Genomic DNA, 17,021 nt, shown 5'->3' with positions numbered 1-17,021 from the left:
TGTGTGTAATAGCAGCCCTGCTGAGCATGCATCTTCTTCTTGGAGGTACAGAGATAATTCTGTACAAAATAAACACTGATACCATGCACTGTGTCTGAGAGGCGACATCACAACCATGTGCCTGGCGGGTAGAATAACAGATGGGGGTCAGACAGACTGAAAAGCCAAGGGTATGTGCAGACCAGAGAAGATAAGCAATTCCCTGATGTGCTCCCTCTGTCTCAGGTTGCTGTAGGGTGAGACTGTTTTGGCTGAGTTTCCACATCATTTTCATAGTCAGTAAATGGTAGTGTCTCTTTGTGAGTGCAACAGATTTCTTAACTTCAGACAAGCCTCTGGAGCTCATCTTGAACAAAAAGTTGGAACACACAACTTTCCCAAACACCTCTGCTTCCTGGAAAATGTTTATCACAGCTACTACTGCCTCCCTCTTTGTACCATCAGTCTGGCACTGAGATGACTTGATAAATGTTAGCAAAAAGCCAAGAGCTAGGGAGAATTTTGCGGAGTTTAAAATGTGTTTCTCCCTTCTGAGCTTGGTAGTTTTTGAAAAATAAACATTATCTTTTTGTCTGCATACCTGTTTCAATGCAGTATACATTTTTGTAAATACCCTGAATACCCAACAGAAAAATCTTTAGATATGAGGATCAAAATATGTATGCTGTAAGAAAGAACAAATAACTATTCTTTGTTATCATTGCATATTTAAGCTCATTTAGCCTAGGAAGACATATGCAGTTTAATCCTACACCTTGTAAAAAAATATAAATTGGAATGTATACACTCTAGACTTATATCTACAAGGCTCCATTAAAAGTAGATTTTCTATTGTGCTCTCAAGGAACTTATAGTCTGAGATGAAACAAGTTAGATATTGACATCTTTAAACTAGAATTAGGAGCAGTCAGTTGTAAATGTCCCACCTAGACAAGTATAGCACCAGAAGGGGGTGTGGCCAGTCTACCCACATCGCCCATGGCCTTTGTCCAGGTGTAGGTTTGAAAATGAAGAAAAGTCTTCAACATGAAAAAATTTCCAATCCTGATTAGACCCATGCATATTGGCTACTTGGAGAGCTAGAAGAGTGGTCCAGCCTGAGGTTGCAGTCTCTGCTCTGTTTGCTGACCTCTGCTGCTCTGGGTCAGCCAGGCAAAGAGAAAGACAAACACAAACTGGGAAGGAGCAAGATGTGTGAAGAGGGCTTATACCTCAAACCAAGCAGTGTTCCAACTCACCCCGTTCAGTATGTCACCCACGTTGATTCCATCTGCTGGGCAGCCCAGAATCCCTGAGATGCATCTTGTACGTGGGCCTAACAGCAGACATACTGGGAAGATTAGCACATGAGCTGCAGCCAAGCATAGAAGTCCACCAGGGGCACCTGCTTAACAAAGAGGTTTTCTAATAATCATTTTGGACTCTCCTTGGGCCAAAACTATGAGCCTTAGTGATGCCCAGTCATTACTCTTAGTCTCAAATAAAGTAAGTTGACAGTCACATCCAATCACAGCTCTTTCAGCATCAAGAATACTGACAGGCAGAGAGAGATTAAGCCCACACAACCTAGAAACAAAGAGACTTTGAGTGAGAGGTCACTGAGTTTTCTGTTTTTCCCTTCTTCATTATAGCTTATCTTCTAAAAAGTGGACCTGGTAGAGATTTGCTTTATATTCAGATTTTTTTTTTTTTTTTGGTATCATTTTCTCCAAATATGTAACATACGCAAAGGTAACTCTGCCTTTGAATATATACTCAGAATCATTTCAGGGTAAAACTTGCCTAGAAGAGAATAGAAACAAGAACTCTAGCTGCTTTGAGTAATCCATTAACAGATCAATGTTGAGCAATGATGGAAAATAAAACATTTTAGCAACCTGATTTGCAAATACCTACTAGATGAAGATGAGCTTCCCTTGTGGCTCAGCTGGTAAAGAATCTGCCTGCAATGCGGGAGACCTGGGTGTGATCCCTGGGTTGGGAAGATCCCCTGGAGAAGGGAAAGGCTACAGTATTCTGGCCTGGAGAATTCCATGGACTGTATAGTCCATGGGGTCCCAAAGAGTCAGACACAACTGAATGACTTTCACTAGATGAAGATAACCCATGTAACAGCTGTGTTCTGAAACTTCCCAGGAAGGCAGTTAAATAAAGAGACCTCAGAGTAGCTTCTTAATGTCATGCTCAGCTCCTCTCCAATAAACAAAATTTCCTGGGACTCTCTAGATAGTAGTACAGATCAGAAAAAATGGAGATACGGCAGTTTTAACTATACTTTGCTAATAGAAAGACTTTGTAATTACAACAGTAAACATCTATTGACCTCTCAATTTTACTGCCTCAGGGTCTGCTTTAATAAATACCTTTTTGTAAATTTGAATATTAAAAGGCATTATTTACATAGGTAGTTATAAAGGACCTCTGATATTACACTAATTATGTTTGCTGCTTTCCATTTCTCTGAGAAGTACCCCCTCATCCTCACTAGCATTTCCCATTCTATTATTGGAAAAGACATTAGGTTGCTAAAAGCTTATTCTAATCTATAGTCGCCTAATGAAATCATTATACTTCTGTGTTTGTATCTATAGATACAGAAAGAACTGTGATTAAGCATGTTTGTATTGGAGTGTATCTATTTCAATGCTTCTTTTGCTTGTCTCCCATTTTCCTTCTTACAGATTTTTAAAAGCATTGGTTCTGATGAGACCGTGCAAGGGCAAGGAAGTCGGAGGCTGATCAGCTTTTCTCTCTCAGGTATGTTTTACTCATCTGAAGGCCTTTGTGGAAAAAATAAGAATTTCAGTCAGCAATCAGGAGACACCTTCAGTTTGACTCTTACCTACAAGTTACTCAACCTCTTGCCTCAATTTCTCCATCTGTAAAACAAAATTTTAAAACATATTTTATAATTCCCCTTGACCCCATAAATATTCTGGAGAGTTCAATAAGGAATAGGTGCATTCTTTAGATGAGAGGAAATGATGAGGAGCTACTGTTCTACTTTTCCTCCATTGCTAAATAGCAGTAATTGAGAACTTATAAGGTGGAGGTAGGGAAAATCTGAGACAAGAAGCAACTAGCAGACCTTTATCTAAATAAAATCTCACATGAAGTCCAGTTGGCAAAACAGATAAAAACTGAACTGCTCAAAAAAATGCATCTGTGGAAGGAGCAGGGAAATCCAAATGAAGCCTGTAATTTTGTTAATCATATCTAGTTAATAGTTAAAAATCATTTCATTTTTTTTTTAGTTTTCATCATGTACCATAGTTCTGGAACATGTTAGTAGGGAAATTGGCTAAATCTTCTTTAAATATAAAATAACTTAAAAATTAAAAATATAAAGAAAAACAGTTGCTCTAGCAAAAATGATATAGAAAGTTCAGAGCCCCATTCACTCAATTTTACTCAAAGTGGTCTTTGCAAAGACACAATGGTGTGAAGCTTTAGAACTCTATCAAGCCCAGTTTGAAAACTATTGCTTTAGTTCATTGTCAAAATGACAAATGGTTTGCAGGCCATTAATGTCAAAGATCTGAGATCAAAGAAATGAATGAGTGTTCATGAGTGTCCTTGGAAGATGAACAGTCAACCAGGGCTTTCCATGTCTAAGTGAGCCCCCAGTAAAGCAAACATGTGTCTAAAAATCCACTGATAAGTGATAATAACAAGGTTAATGTACAAAAAGTCAGTCACTTTCCTATCTACCACAATGAACAAATGGAATTTAAATTAAAAGCACAAATCTATTTCTATTAAGCATCTTCCCAAATGAAGTACTTAGGTATAAATCTAACAAAATATGTATAAGCTATTTATAAGGAAAACTGCAAAACTCTAATGAATTAAATCAAAAAGCAAAATAAATGGAGATATATTCCATGTTCATGGATAGGAAGACTTAATAGTGTAAGGATGTCAGTTCTTCCCACACTGATCTGTAGAATCAGTGCAGTCCCAACCAAAAGTCCATCAAGTCATTTTGTGAAAACTGACAAATTGATTTCTAAAATTTTTAAGGAAAGGCAAAAGACCCAGAACAACCAACACAGTGTCAAAGGGGAATATCAAAGTTGGAGGATCGATGCTTCCCAACTTCAAGACTAACAATAAAACTGCAGTAATCAAGACAGTGTGGTACTTGTGAGAAAAAAAGAAAAATAGATAAGTGGAATAGACTAGAGTACCCAGAAATAGTCCCCTATATAGTCAGCTGATCTTTGAAAGGTGAGCAAAGTCAATACAGTTGAGCAAAATAGTCCCTTCCACAAGTAGTACTGAAACAGCTGGACATGCACATGCAAAAGAAAAAAAAAAAAAAGAATCTAGACACAGACCTTTATGCCCTTTAAAAAATTAACTCAAAATGGATCACAGATCTAAATGTAAACCACAAAACTATATAACTCCTAGAAGATAACATAGGAGAAAGCCTAAATGACCCTGGGTAGAGTAATGCTTTTTTAGATACAACACCAAAGGCATAATGCATGAAAGGAAAAATTGTAAGATGGACTTCATTAAAATTAAAAACTGCTCTGCAAAAGATAATGTCAAGGACATGAGAAGACAAGCCACAGACTCAGAGAAAATATTTGAAAAAGACACATCTAATAAAGTACAGTTAATCCAAAATATACAAAGAATTCTTAAAACTCAAGAATATGAAAACAACCCAGTTGAAAAATGGATCAGAGATCTTCTGATCTTATCAGATATCTCACCAAAAGAAGCTATACTGATGGCAAATAATCATATGAAAAGGTGCTCCACATCGAGTGTCATTCAGTTCAGTTCAGTCGCTCAGTTGTGTCCAACTCTTAGTGACCCCATGAACTGCAGCACGCCAGGCCTGCCTGTCCATCACCGACTCCCGGAGTCTACCCAAACTCATGTCCATTGAGTCGGTGATGCCATCCAACCATCTCATCTTCTGTCATCCCCTTCTCCTCCAGCCTCAATCTTTCCCAGCATCAGGGTCTTTTCAAATGAGTCAGCTGTTTGCATCAGGTGGCCAAAGTATTGGAGTTTCAGCTTCAGCATCAGTCCTTCCAATGAACACCCAGGACTGATCTCCTTTAGGATGGACTGGTTGGATCTCCTTGCAGTCCAAGGGACACTCAAGAGTCTTCTCCAACATCACAGTTCCAAAGCATCAATTCTTCAGTGCTCAGCCTTCCTTATAGTCCAACTCTCACATCCATACATGACCACTGGAAAAACCATAGCCTTGACTAGACAGACCTTTGTTGGCAAAGTAATGTCTTTGCTTTTTAACATGCTGTCTAGGTTGGCCATAACTTTCCTTCCAAAGAGTAAGGGTCTTTTAATTTCATGGCTACAGTCACCATCTGCAGTGGTTTTGGAGCCCAAAAAATAAAGTCCAGCCACTGTTTCCCCATCTATTTGCCATGAAGTGATGGGACCAGATGCCATGATCTTAGTTTTTTGGATGCTGAGTTTTAAGCCAACTCTTACTCTCCTCTTTCACTTTCATCATGAGGCTGTTTAGTTCTTCTTCACTTTCTGCCATAAGGGTGGTGTCATCTACATATCTGAGGTTATTGATATTTCTCCTGGCAATCTTGATTCCAGCTTGTGCTTCATCCAGCCCAGCGTTTCTCTTTATATTTATTTATTTATTTATTTATTTATTTATTTTAATTGGATGCTAATTGCTTTACAATATTGTATTGATTTTGCCATACATTGGCATGAATCTGCCATGGGTGTGCATATGTTCCCCATCCTGAACACCCCTCCCACCTCCCTCCCCATACCACCCCTCTGGGTCATCCCAGTGCACCAGCCCCGAGCACCCAGTATCTTGCATCGAATCTGGACTGGCAATTCATTTCACATATGATAATTTACATGTTTCAGTGCCATTCTCTCAAATCATCCTTCCCTCGCCCTCTCCCATAGAGTCCAAAAGACTATTCTATACATCTGTGTCTTTTTTGCTGTCTTGCATACAGGGTTATCATTACCATCTTTCTAAATTCCATATATATGCGTTAGTATACTGTATTGGTGTTTTTCTTTCTGGCTTACTTCACTCTGTATAATCGGTTCCAGTTTCATCTGCCTCATTAGAACTGATTCAAATGTATTCTTTTTAATGGCTGAGTAATATTCCATTGTGTATATGTACCACAGCTTTCTTATCCATTTGTCTGCTGATGGACATCTAGGTTGCTTCCATCCTGGCTATTATCAACAGTGCTGCAATGAACATTGGGGTACACGTGTCTCTTTCAATTCTGGTTTCCTTGGTGTGTATGCCCAGCAGTGGGATTACTGGGTCATATGGCAGTTCTATTTCCAGTTTTTTAAGGAACCTCCACACTGTTCTCCATAGTGGCTGTACTAGTTTGCATTCCCACCAACAGTGTAAGAGGGTTCCCTTTCCTCCACACCTTCTCTAGCATTTATTGCTTGTAGACTTTTGGATAGCAGCCATTCTGACTGGCGTGAAATGGTACCTCATTGTGGTTTTGATTTGCATTTCTCTGATAATGAGTGATGTTGAGCATCTTTTCATGTGTTTGTTAGCCATCTGTATGTCTTCTTTGGAGAAATGTCTCTTTAGTTCTTTGGCCCATTTTTTGATTGGGTCTTTTATTTTTCTGGAATTGAGTTGCAGGAGTTGCTTGTATATTTTTGAGATTAATTCTTTGTGCATTGTTTCATTTGCTATTATTTTCTCCCATTCTGAAGGCTGCCTTTTCACCCTGCTTATAGTTTCCTTTGTTGTGCAGAAGCTTTTAATTTTAATTAGGTCCCATTTGTTTATTTTTGCTTTTATTTCCAATATTCTGGGAGGTGGGTCATAGAGGATCCTGCTGTGGTTTATGTCGGAGAATGTTTTGCCTATGTTCTTCTCTAGGAGTTTTATAGTTTCTGGTCTTACGTTTAGATCTTTAATCCATTTTGAGTTTGTTTTTGTGTATGGTGTTAGAAAGTGTTCTAGTTTCATTCTTTTACAAGTGGTTGACCAGTTTGCCCAGGACCACTTGTTAAAGAGATTATCTTTTCTCCATTGTATATTCTTGCCCCCATAAGGTGTCCATAGATGCATGGATTTATCTCTGGGCTTTCTATTTTGTTCCGTTGATCTATATTTCTGTCTTTGTGCCAGTACCATACTGTCTTGATGACTGTGGCTTTTTTTTTTTTGACTGTGGCTTTGTAGTAGAGCTTGAAGTCAGGCAGGTTGATTCCTCCAGTTCCATTCTCCTTTCTCAAGATTTCTTTGGCTATTCGAGCTTTTTGGATTTCCATACAAATTGTGAAATTATTTGTTCTAGTTCTCTGAAAAATACCATTGGTAGCTTGATAGGGATTGCATTGAATCTATAGACTGCTTTGGGCAGTATACTCATTTTCACTATATTGATTCTTCTGATCCATGAACATGGTATATTTCTCCATCTATTTGTGTCCTCTTTGATTTCTTGCACCAGTGTTTTATAGTTTTCTATATATGGGTCTTTAGTTTCTTTAGGTAGATATATTCCTATTTTATTCTTTTTGTTGCAATAGTGAATGAAATTGTTTCTTTAATTCCTCTTTCTGTTTTCTCATTGTTATTGTATAGGAATACAAGAGACTTTTGTGTGTTGGTTTTATATCCTGTAACTTTACTATATTCATTGATTAGCTCTAGTAATTTTCTGGTGGAGTCTTTAGGGTTTTCTATGTAGAGGATCATGTCATCTGCAAACAGTGAGAGTTTTACTTCTTCTTTTCCAATCTGAATTCCTTTTATTTCTTTTTCTACTCTGATTTCTGTGGCCAAAACTATGTTGAATAGTAATGGTGAGAGTGGGCACCCTTGTCTTGTTCCTGACTTCAGGGGAAATGCTTTCAATTTTTCACCGTTGAGGATAATGTTTGCTGTGGGTTTGTCATATATAGCTTTTATTATGTTGAGGTATGTTCCTTCTATTCCTGCTTTCTGGAGGGTTTTTATCATAAATGGATGTTGAATTTTGTCAAAGGCTTTCTCTGCATCTATTGAGATAATCATATGGCTTTTATTTTTCAATTTGTTAATGTGGTATATTACATTGTTTGATTTGTGGATATTGAAGAATCCTTGCATCCCTGGGATAAAGCCCACTTGGTCATGATGTATGATCTTTATAATATGTTGTTGGATTCTGTTTGCTAGAATTTTTTAAGGATTTTTGCATCTGTGTTCATCAATGATATTGGCCTGTGGTTTTCTCTTTTTTGTGGCATCTTTTTCAGGTTTTGGTATTAGGGTGATGGTGGCCTCATAGAATGAGTTTGGAAGTTTGCCTTCCTCTTCAGTGTTCTGGAAGAGTTTGAGTAAGATAGGTGTCAGCTCTTCTCTAAAGTTTTGGAAGAACTCAGCTGTGAAGCCATCTGGTCCTGCAGCCCAGCGTTTCTCATGATGTACTCTGCATATAAGTTAAAGCAGGCTCACAATATACAGCCTTGATGTACTCCTTTTCCTATTTGGAACCAGTCTATTGTTCCATGTCTAGTTCTAACCATTGCTTTCTGACCTGCATACAGATTTCTCAAGAGGCAGGTCAGGTGGTCTGGTATTCCCATCTCTTTCAGAATTTTCCACAGTTTATTGTGATCCACACAGTCAAAGGCTTTGGCATAGTCAAAAAAGTGGAAATAGATGTTTTTCTAAAACTCTCTTGCTTTTTTTATGATCCAGCAGATATCATTAGGGAAAGGCAAATTAAAATGAGATACTACTATGTACCTATTGGAATGACCAAAATCCAGAACACTGAAAACACTAAATGCTGGCAAAGATATGGAGCAGAAGGAACTAACATTTATTGCTGGTAGGAAAGCAAATGGTACAGACACTCTGAAATGCATTTTGGTAGTTTCTTTCAAAATTTCTTACTACATGACCCCATGATCACATTGCTTGGAAATTACCCCAAAAACCTGACGCAGATGTCTATAGCAGCTTTATTTATGATTGCCAAAACTTGGAAGCAATCAAGATGTCTTTCAGTAGGTGAATGGATAAATAAATTGTAGTACATTCAGATAGTGGAATATTATTCAGTGCTCAAAAGAAATGAAATGTCAAGCCATGAAAAGACATGAGGAATCTTGACTGTATATTACTCATTGAAAAAGACCAATCTAGAAAGGCTTCATGCTATGTGAATCCAACTATTGTCACATTCTGGAAAGGTAAAACTATGAAGATGATAGAAACATCAGTGGTTCTAGGGGATGAGGGGAGGAGAGATGAACAGGTGGGGCACAGGATTTTTAGGGCAGTGAAAATACTCTGAGAGAGTAATGATGGGTACATGTGATAATGCATTTGCCAATGCCCATTGAATGTATAGTGCCAAGAGTGAATCCTAGTGTAAACTATGGATTTGGGGAAGAAAGGTAAAGTGTCTCTCATCAAAGTGACACTGTGATGATGATGTGTCAATCTAGGCTCATCACTTGTAACCAATGTACCAATCTGGTGGGAGATGTTGAGAATGGGGGTGGGGGGCTATGCATGTGTGGAGCAGGCAGTATATGGGAAAATCTGTGTATTTCCTTTTGATTTTGCTATTAATCTACAACTACTCCAAAAGAAAGTAAGTCTTAAAAAAAAGCACACATTCATCAATAGAATGTGTCTGTCTCAGTTGTTTTTTTTTTTTTAAAGAAAAAACTCAATAATTTGTATTACTAGGACAGAAAACTAACAACTCCTGATTTGTTATTCTTATATTCCCATTGAAATGATTGATAACTAACTATTATTTATACAAGCCTTCAGAAACAGTAGAAGCCAGAAAAACTACTGTCTGTAAGAAATTGATAATTTCACCAACCAGAGCTCACTAAAATCCTAACGTCTACAAGGGATGCCATTCAGGATAGACAGCATGGAACTGCAGAAAGAGACAAAATCTCCATTCATTGGTTCCCATTTTTGGCTCTGCCATGCAAACATGGACTCATAGACTGACCAGAGGAAAAGAAACCACCCCACTACCATCACCAGTTTGGTTCAAAAAGCTACTTTCTAAGGATTAGGATTGGTTCATTTCCTATGGCCCCCAATATATCATTTTTCTCACAGTTAATCTCAAGGCAAAAATTGCCAGCAATGAAAGATGGCTGGAGGTATAAAGTGAGCAACTAAAGAAGCACGCCTGGAATGGTAGTGGAGATATAATACTTTGTAATTGAATATGTCTGTGTTTAACTCACTGTCAAGGAAAAGTAAATACTGCTTAAAGTATCATGATAAATGTCATGCCTCAAAGAAAGCTTAAAAGGTCATCAAATCTATAACTAAGCAAAACCTACAAATTATCAAAGAAGTTAACTACATGCTAGTCATCTCCAGGTATAAAAGTAGGGATGAGGATTCTAACAGCAGCCCATTGTACAACCAAACTATCTAAAGATGGACAATACCAGGGCTACACACAACCTACTCATGGACCTATCATGGACCTAAAAAACGTATGGAGAATGGGGGAAAAAAAGTGGAAGGACATAACACTCAAGAGGAAATAGGATGTATTTTGTCGCAAATATCCACTGAGGAGAAGGATATGTCCTCGTCTGCTTGTACACTCTATAAAACACAAGAAAGTGCAAGGTAAGAAATCTAGGATGAAGAAAAATGATAAGGGAGGTTGAAGCTAAAAGAAAGTCAAGTGTATTTGTTTCCTATTGCTGCTGTAACAAATTACCATAAAGTTAGTTGCTTGAAACAACACACATGTATTCATACAGTTCTAAAGGTCAGAAATCCAAAATTAATCTTAAGGGCTGAAAATCAAGGTACCAACAGGCAGAGCTACTTCCCTTCTGAGATCTTCTAGGAAGAATATGCTCATCTCTTTGAGATTCTAAAGTCTGCTATGCATGTTTTTGGCTCACGGCTGTATCACTCCAGTCTCCGCTTCTGCTGTCACATCACTTTTCTCCTCATTTTGCTCCTCCTTCCTCCACTTTATAAGGACTGTTATCATCACACTGAATCTCTCCATCTCAGTCAAGATTCTTCAGCATGTCTGTAGAGTCCCTTCTACCGTGTAAGGTGACATATTCACAGGTTCCAGGAATTAGATCATGGTCATCTGTGTGAGACCATTTTTCTGTCTATTATAGTCAAGGAGAGATTTAAAATAAATTCTGAAAGGTACAGTCATTGAATTCAAAGTGAGCTTTGAGAGATTTTAGAAAGCAGTGAAGCGCACACTCACCTCTACATTATTAGAATCGATGATGTGGTAGACCGACTTGAGATTCTCTCATCAAAAACATAGAAGAGTCAGACATTAAAAAGATAAGGAAGTAAAAAGATGGATGATAAATGCAGAGCAATACATGGATAATTCTGATGGAGAGATCAGAACAAATAATAATAGCAGAAAGATTGTTTTGAGCTGGATATAATTTTGCATCCTTAAGTCTGACTATCACGTACTAGGAAAAAAGTGTGTGCAGAGAGCAACATCTAGACAAATGCTATTTTTAAAAGAAATTTTCAAATGCAAACAGAGTAGCCATCTGAGTGGAAAAAGCATGATACAGAAGAATAAACCTCATGTTAATTTCAGATTTGTCTTATAATACAGAACACTAAAATCGTGAAGTAAAGGCTACAGAGCTTTAAGGGCAGCATATTTTAGCTGAAGATTTCTGTGCCTACCAGATTGTCATTTATGTGAGAAGGTAAGAGAAACACATCTTCAGATTTGCAAGGGCTCAAAGAATTTCACCCTTGCATCTTATCTGAGAGTATATGTGAATATCCACTCCAGTATACAGAGAGATTAAAAAAAAACAAAACCTCAAGAACTAGAGATACTGCATATAATTGGACTGCTTTTCTTTTTAGGATATAAAATGAGAAATAAGCAGAAAGATAGATCATAGAAAATTTCAAGAATACAGTAGACATGGCAAAGCAAGAATGTTGATGCAAATGTTTTACTTTTCAAATCTTGTTTATATATTCAGTTTTCACCACTTCTTGGTGGTAATAAATTTCCTATATAACTATTATCCCTTTAATTTTCAAAGAATTAACACTGCAACCTCAACAAATTACAAATGCAGATAAAGGGTTTTTCCCCCACAGGTATTGGAGACAATTTAAACATTCAAAATTACCACAGAGTCAAATAATGAAATACCATATGCTCTTAAAAATTATGTATCAAAATGTTCTAAAAGACATGGGACCAGACATTTTATTATATAATCCAGGCAAAAGAAAAAAAATTAGGACAAATGTTTATATATACAGTATGGTCTCAACTGAAAATTATGCAAATTACTGAAAGACAATAAAGAAAAAATCTAGTAATGGCTGCCACTAGGCAGTACAATTTGAAATAACTTTAAAATTCTGTTTCTTTTCCTTCTGTATTTAAAAATGTTATAAAAAGTGTGTATCATGTTTCTCATCAGAACAAAAAACTAATACAGGAAAAATGGAGGAAGATTAAATATTCTCCCATTAATGTATCATTTACTTTTGGAAAATCATAAAACTCTATGTGTTATTATACACATCCATTCCAACAATCTCAGAGTTGAAGAAATTGAGACCCAAAAAGTTACATCAATTTTCTAAAGTTATAAAATTCAACAGTGAGTATTCCAGACTAAAATCTGAATATACTGACTCCCAGCCAAGCACTCTTTAAACTCCTAATTGACTCCTTAATATAGCAGTTTTCAAACATTTTACTCTGTGAAACACATATTTTAATAAGTATACAAATTGAATTTAAACTATAAAAGCTCACTGGAGGACATGAAATGAGGCATGAAAATATGAAGAAATATATGCTCCTGAATATAAAGTTCCCATTTCTTCCAAAATTAATCTATAAATTTAATGTAATTCTGATCAAAATTCCAATTGTTTGGAGGCAGCTTTTTAAAAAAATAATAAGATTAATCTGGAAGAATAAATGTATGAATAGTAAAGAGAGATGCTTTCTTTCGGACAAAAAAACAAGAACAATGAAGCATGACTAGACTTATCATGTATCAAACATGTGATAAAGACATGTTATTCAGATTTAGATAAGTTGTTTGATGGAAGAGAATTTTTTCAAAAGACCTGTTTATACATAAGGATTTGACCCATGCCCAAGTTGGAATTTTTATAACAAGGTGGTATCACATATTGGTTAAAAACACAGACTTTGGAATCAAAGAGGCAGGTTCAAATTTCATTTCTGACATTGACCAAATATAAAAACCTGTTCAAGTTACTTAACTCAGAAGCATCTATATTTTCTTCCTCAAACTAGTGATATAATAACTACTTTATAGAGTTTGTAGTTAGGATTAAATCAGATTATGTATTTGAAGGGCATAGAATGGTTCGCAGAATTTAGTAACTAATCAATAAATGGCTGGCAGTAGTGGTGGAAGTGATGAAGGCGATGATAGTCATATTATTTTATGGTAAATAAATCTATATGTCTATCACATCCTCAGCCATTGTCCCCAGTACCACCTCCCAGAAATGATGATTCACTAGGAGAACTCATGAGTATTGTCATACTCATGACTATAAAACATTGAAAAGAGAAAAAGCAAATTGCAAAGGAAAAAGGTACCTGGGATGAAATCTGGAAGAAACCAGGTGCAAATTTCCATGAGTCGTCTCCCACTGGAGTCGTACAGCTTGGGTTCATTTTCCCCAGCAACAAGTTATGATAAAAATATGAATTATTACCTATCAAAAATTGTTTTAGTCACTCAGTCATGTCTGACTTTTTGCGACCCCATGGACTGTAGCCCACCAGGGTCCTCCGTCTATGGAATTCTCTAGGCAACAATACTGAAGTGGGTTGCCATTCCCTTCTCTAGGGGATTGTCCTGATCCAGGGATCAAACCCAGGTCTCCCACACTACAGGCAGATTCTTTACCTTCTGAGCCACCAGGGAAACAAGGAAGCTCAATAAAGATTCAGAGTCCAAGGTTTTCACTGGAGGCTGCTCATGTGGCCAAATTCCTCCTAGGACCTACTAAAATTCCAGAGGAACGCAGGCGTTCAGTGTAAACAAGGTAGTTTGCGCAAACACTTGGGGCACAGAGATGAGTTCTTATCAGTTCTGAGGTATGAGAACCGCCCCCAACACTAGCGAAAGATCAGCCCTACAGACAGACCTTTCTAAGGAGAGAAGACTCAGGCTGCCACAGATTGCTATGGGTGATACCTGAGTTTTGCAAATTTCTGTGATGTTTGTATTTTCTAACCTTTATTCCACCTCACAGCAGTATATTATAATGCAACAGTGGAAGAACAGTTTTGTTACGGAGATTGCTTTGAATCAATTCAAAGTATCGTTTAACTAAATTCACATGAAAGCTTCTGTACTTTTTTCCATCAGTGACAAATTCCTCCAAACACCTCACAACTTATACCATACTTGAGAATCAATCCAATGTATTTTTACATTTTTCTTTCACTTCTATGGTTGAATGGCATCACTGACTCGATGGACATGAGTTTGAGCAAACTCCAGGAGCTAGATGGACAGGGAAGCCTGGCGTGCTGCAGTCCATGGGGTCACAAAGAGTTGAACATGACTGAGCTGAACTTCTGTACTTTTTTCCATGAGTGACAAATTCCTCCAAACATCTCACAACTTATACCATACTTGAGAATCAACCCAATGTATTTTTAACTGTGTCTTTTACTTATATATAAGTAGGAACAATTTTTTGGAAAATACTTTAATAATACAAAATTTTTAATTATGTTTTTGATATTATAAATTTATTTCCAATAAATATGATTTCAGATTGTCGGCAGAACAGCCATAAACCACTATCACCTCTCTCTCCCCCCTACACACAGCATGAAATTTTACACGATCAGATACTTTGAATTACAGGGAATGGCTCCGTTTTCCAAGGCTTTCCTCCTGACAACATGATCTCTCCTCAGAACTCTCCTCACTGAAGTACATTAGCTCCATGGAGGCCATGATTTTCTTCTTTCCTCCAATGCCCCTGCTCTTCACTCTTTTAATCTTCATCTTTCTCTTTTTTCTCCTAATTCTCTCTTTCCTTACTCAGTGAAGATCCTATTTACTGTGAGACTAGAGCGCTTGTTTTTCTGTCTCCACTTGGAAGAATTTTCACCTAGACCCACTGAATTTTCCAAGATGGGTTTCCTCCCTCAGCGTGCACCCAGGTTTCCTGAGGTAACCCTCAGCCTCATCCCAACCAGCCTGAGGAGCGCCAGAAGTCCAAACCAGAAAAGGTCAACAGTCCTCTCTTGAAAAGCATAGTGACCACAATGCCAGTATTGACTTATTACAGGCAGTTCTTACCAAACCAATTTAATATGCATCAGTAAATGTTCCATGTAATGGGTTCTGGAGACACATCAGTCCATATTTTGTAACGAGGTGAAAAATGGTGGTTCAAGATTGAACATTTTTTCCATGTTTCAGATGGACTCTTCTCCGTGTATAAAACCTAATATAATCTTTTGGGCCTTCCCTGATGGCTCAGACAGTAAACAATCTGCCTGCAATGCGGGAGACCCAGGCTTGATCCCTGAGTCAGGAAGATCCCCTGGAGAAAGGAATGGCTACCCACTCCAGTATTCTTGCCTGGAGAATTCCATGGACAGATAATCTTTAACCTTGCTAAAACACATAAAATTGAAATATCCTCTATTTTATAGATTTCCAGGCCATGGGGTTGAAGAAAGGGATGTTTTTCAACCCAGACCCTTACCTGAAGATTTCTATTCAGCCTGGGAAGCACAGCATCTTTCCTGCCCTCCCCCACCACGGACAGGAGAGGCGATCCAAAATCATTGGCAACACTGTGAACCCCATCTGGCAGGCTGAGGTGAGTGCCCGGGCCCTGGAAGAGGGGCTTAAGTGACAAAGCAAAGTGACTGACCATGGAGCCCATGTGCTATGCCCTCCCTTCTTGGAGCCCCAAACTCTTCTGCTAAGTTCATGGTTCTCTTGGTCCTAGAGGGGGGCCATCTTCTCTTTGGGTTGTAACTCCTAGGGATTTTTTTTTAAGTGGGTGAAGTGAATTGCTTTATATTTATTTTATTTTAATTTTTATTGGAGTATAGTTGATTTATAGTGTTGTGTTAAAGTGAATCAAGCATATAGCAAGAATATAGCAAAGTGAATCAGTTATACATATATCCACTCTTTTTTAGATTCTTTTTCCCTACAGGCCATTAGAGTATTGAGTAGAGTTCCCTGTGGTAAACAGTAAGTCCTTATTAGTTATCTATCTTATGACTCAGACAGTAAAGTGTCTGCCTACAATGCGGGAGACCCAGGTTCTATCCCTCGGTCGGGAATATCCCCTGGAGAAGGAAATGGCAACCCACTCCAGTATTCATGCCTGGAAAATCCCATAGACTGAGGAGCCTGGTGGGCTACAGTCCATGGGGTTGCAAAGAGTGAGATACGACTGAGCAACTTCACTTTCACTTTCAGTGTGTATATGTCAGTCCCAATCGCCCAGTTTATCCCTCTTCCCTTACCCCCTGGTAACCATAAATTTGTTTTCTATGTCTATGACTCTGCTTCTGTTTTGTAGATAAGCTCATTCATCCACGTTGCTGCAAATGCCTTTCTTTCTTTCTTTTTTATGGCTGAGTAATACTATATTTTATGCATGTAACACATTTTCTTTATTCATTCCTCTGTTAATGGGCATTTAAGTTGTTTCCATGTCTTGGTGGGTACTGGAACCAGTCCCCCAACATACAAGGGGACAACTGTAATAGCTTCTTAATCTGATTCTGAGCCTGCACCTGCAAGCAGAACACTCTCTCTCTGCCTTTCTGTGGGAGCAGGAAGAAACACGTTCTCACACACTTCCCACACGTGTGGCCCTTAAGTGAGAGTGACAAATTTAAACTGTCTGTCTGGACCAGTTCCAGAGATTCTGACACTGTCAGGTTTCTGGGACAGATAAAACAATAAGCCCTAGAATAACACTGGGGTTGCATACTATTTGATTTAAATAG

At 37.9% G+C, this 17,021-nt stretch overlaps 1 protein-coding gene across 1 annotated transcript in view; it reads left to right on the top strand.

Annotated features, from left to right (window-relative positions):
• The window catches only part of HECW1 (HECT, C2 and WW domain containing E3 ubiquitin protein ligase 1), a 255,395-nt gene that overhangs the window by 74,539 nt on the left and 163,835 nt on the right, over window positions 1–17,021 (top strand). Inside the window, exons 4-5 of the mRNA XM_052638688.1 lie at window positions 2,682–2,757; window positions 15,702–15,871. Of these exons, the coding sequence (XP_052494648.1) occupies window positions 2,682–2,757; window positions 15,702–15,871 (246 nt within the window). The remainder of the gene's footprint in view (window positions 1–2,681; window positions 2,758–15,701; window positions 15,872–17,021) is intronic.

The sequence above is a fragment of the Budorcas taxicolor genome, chromosome 4, assembly GCF_023091745.1.
Source record: "Budorcas taxicolor isolate Tak-1 chromosome 4, Takin1.1, whole genome shotgun sequence".
Classification (NCBI taxonomy): Eukaryota; Metazoa; Chordata; class Mammalia; order Artiodactyla; family Bovidae; genus Budorcas; species Budorcas taxicolor.
Note: the sequence above shows the minus strand (reverse complement) of the source record. Positions and strands in the feature narration are given on the sequence as shown.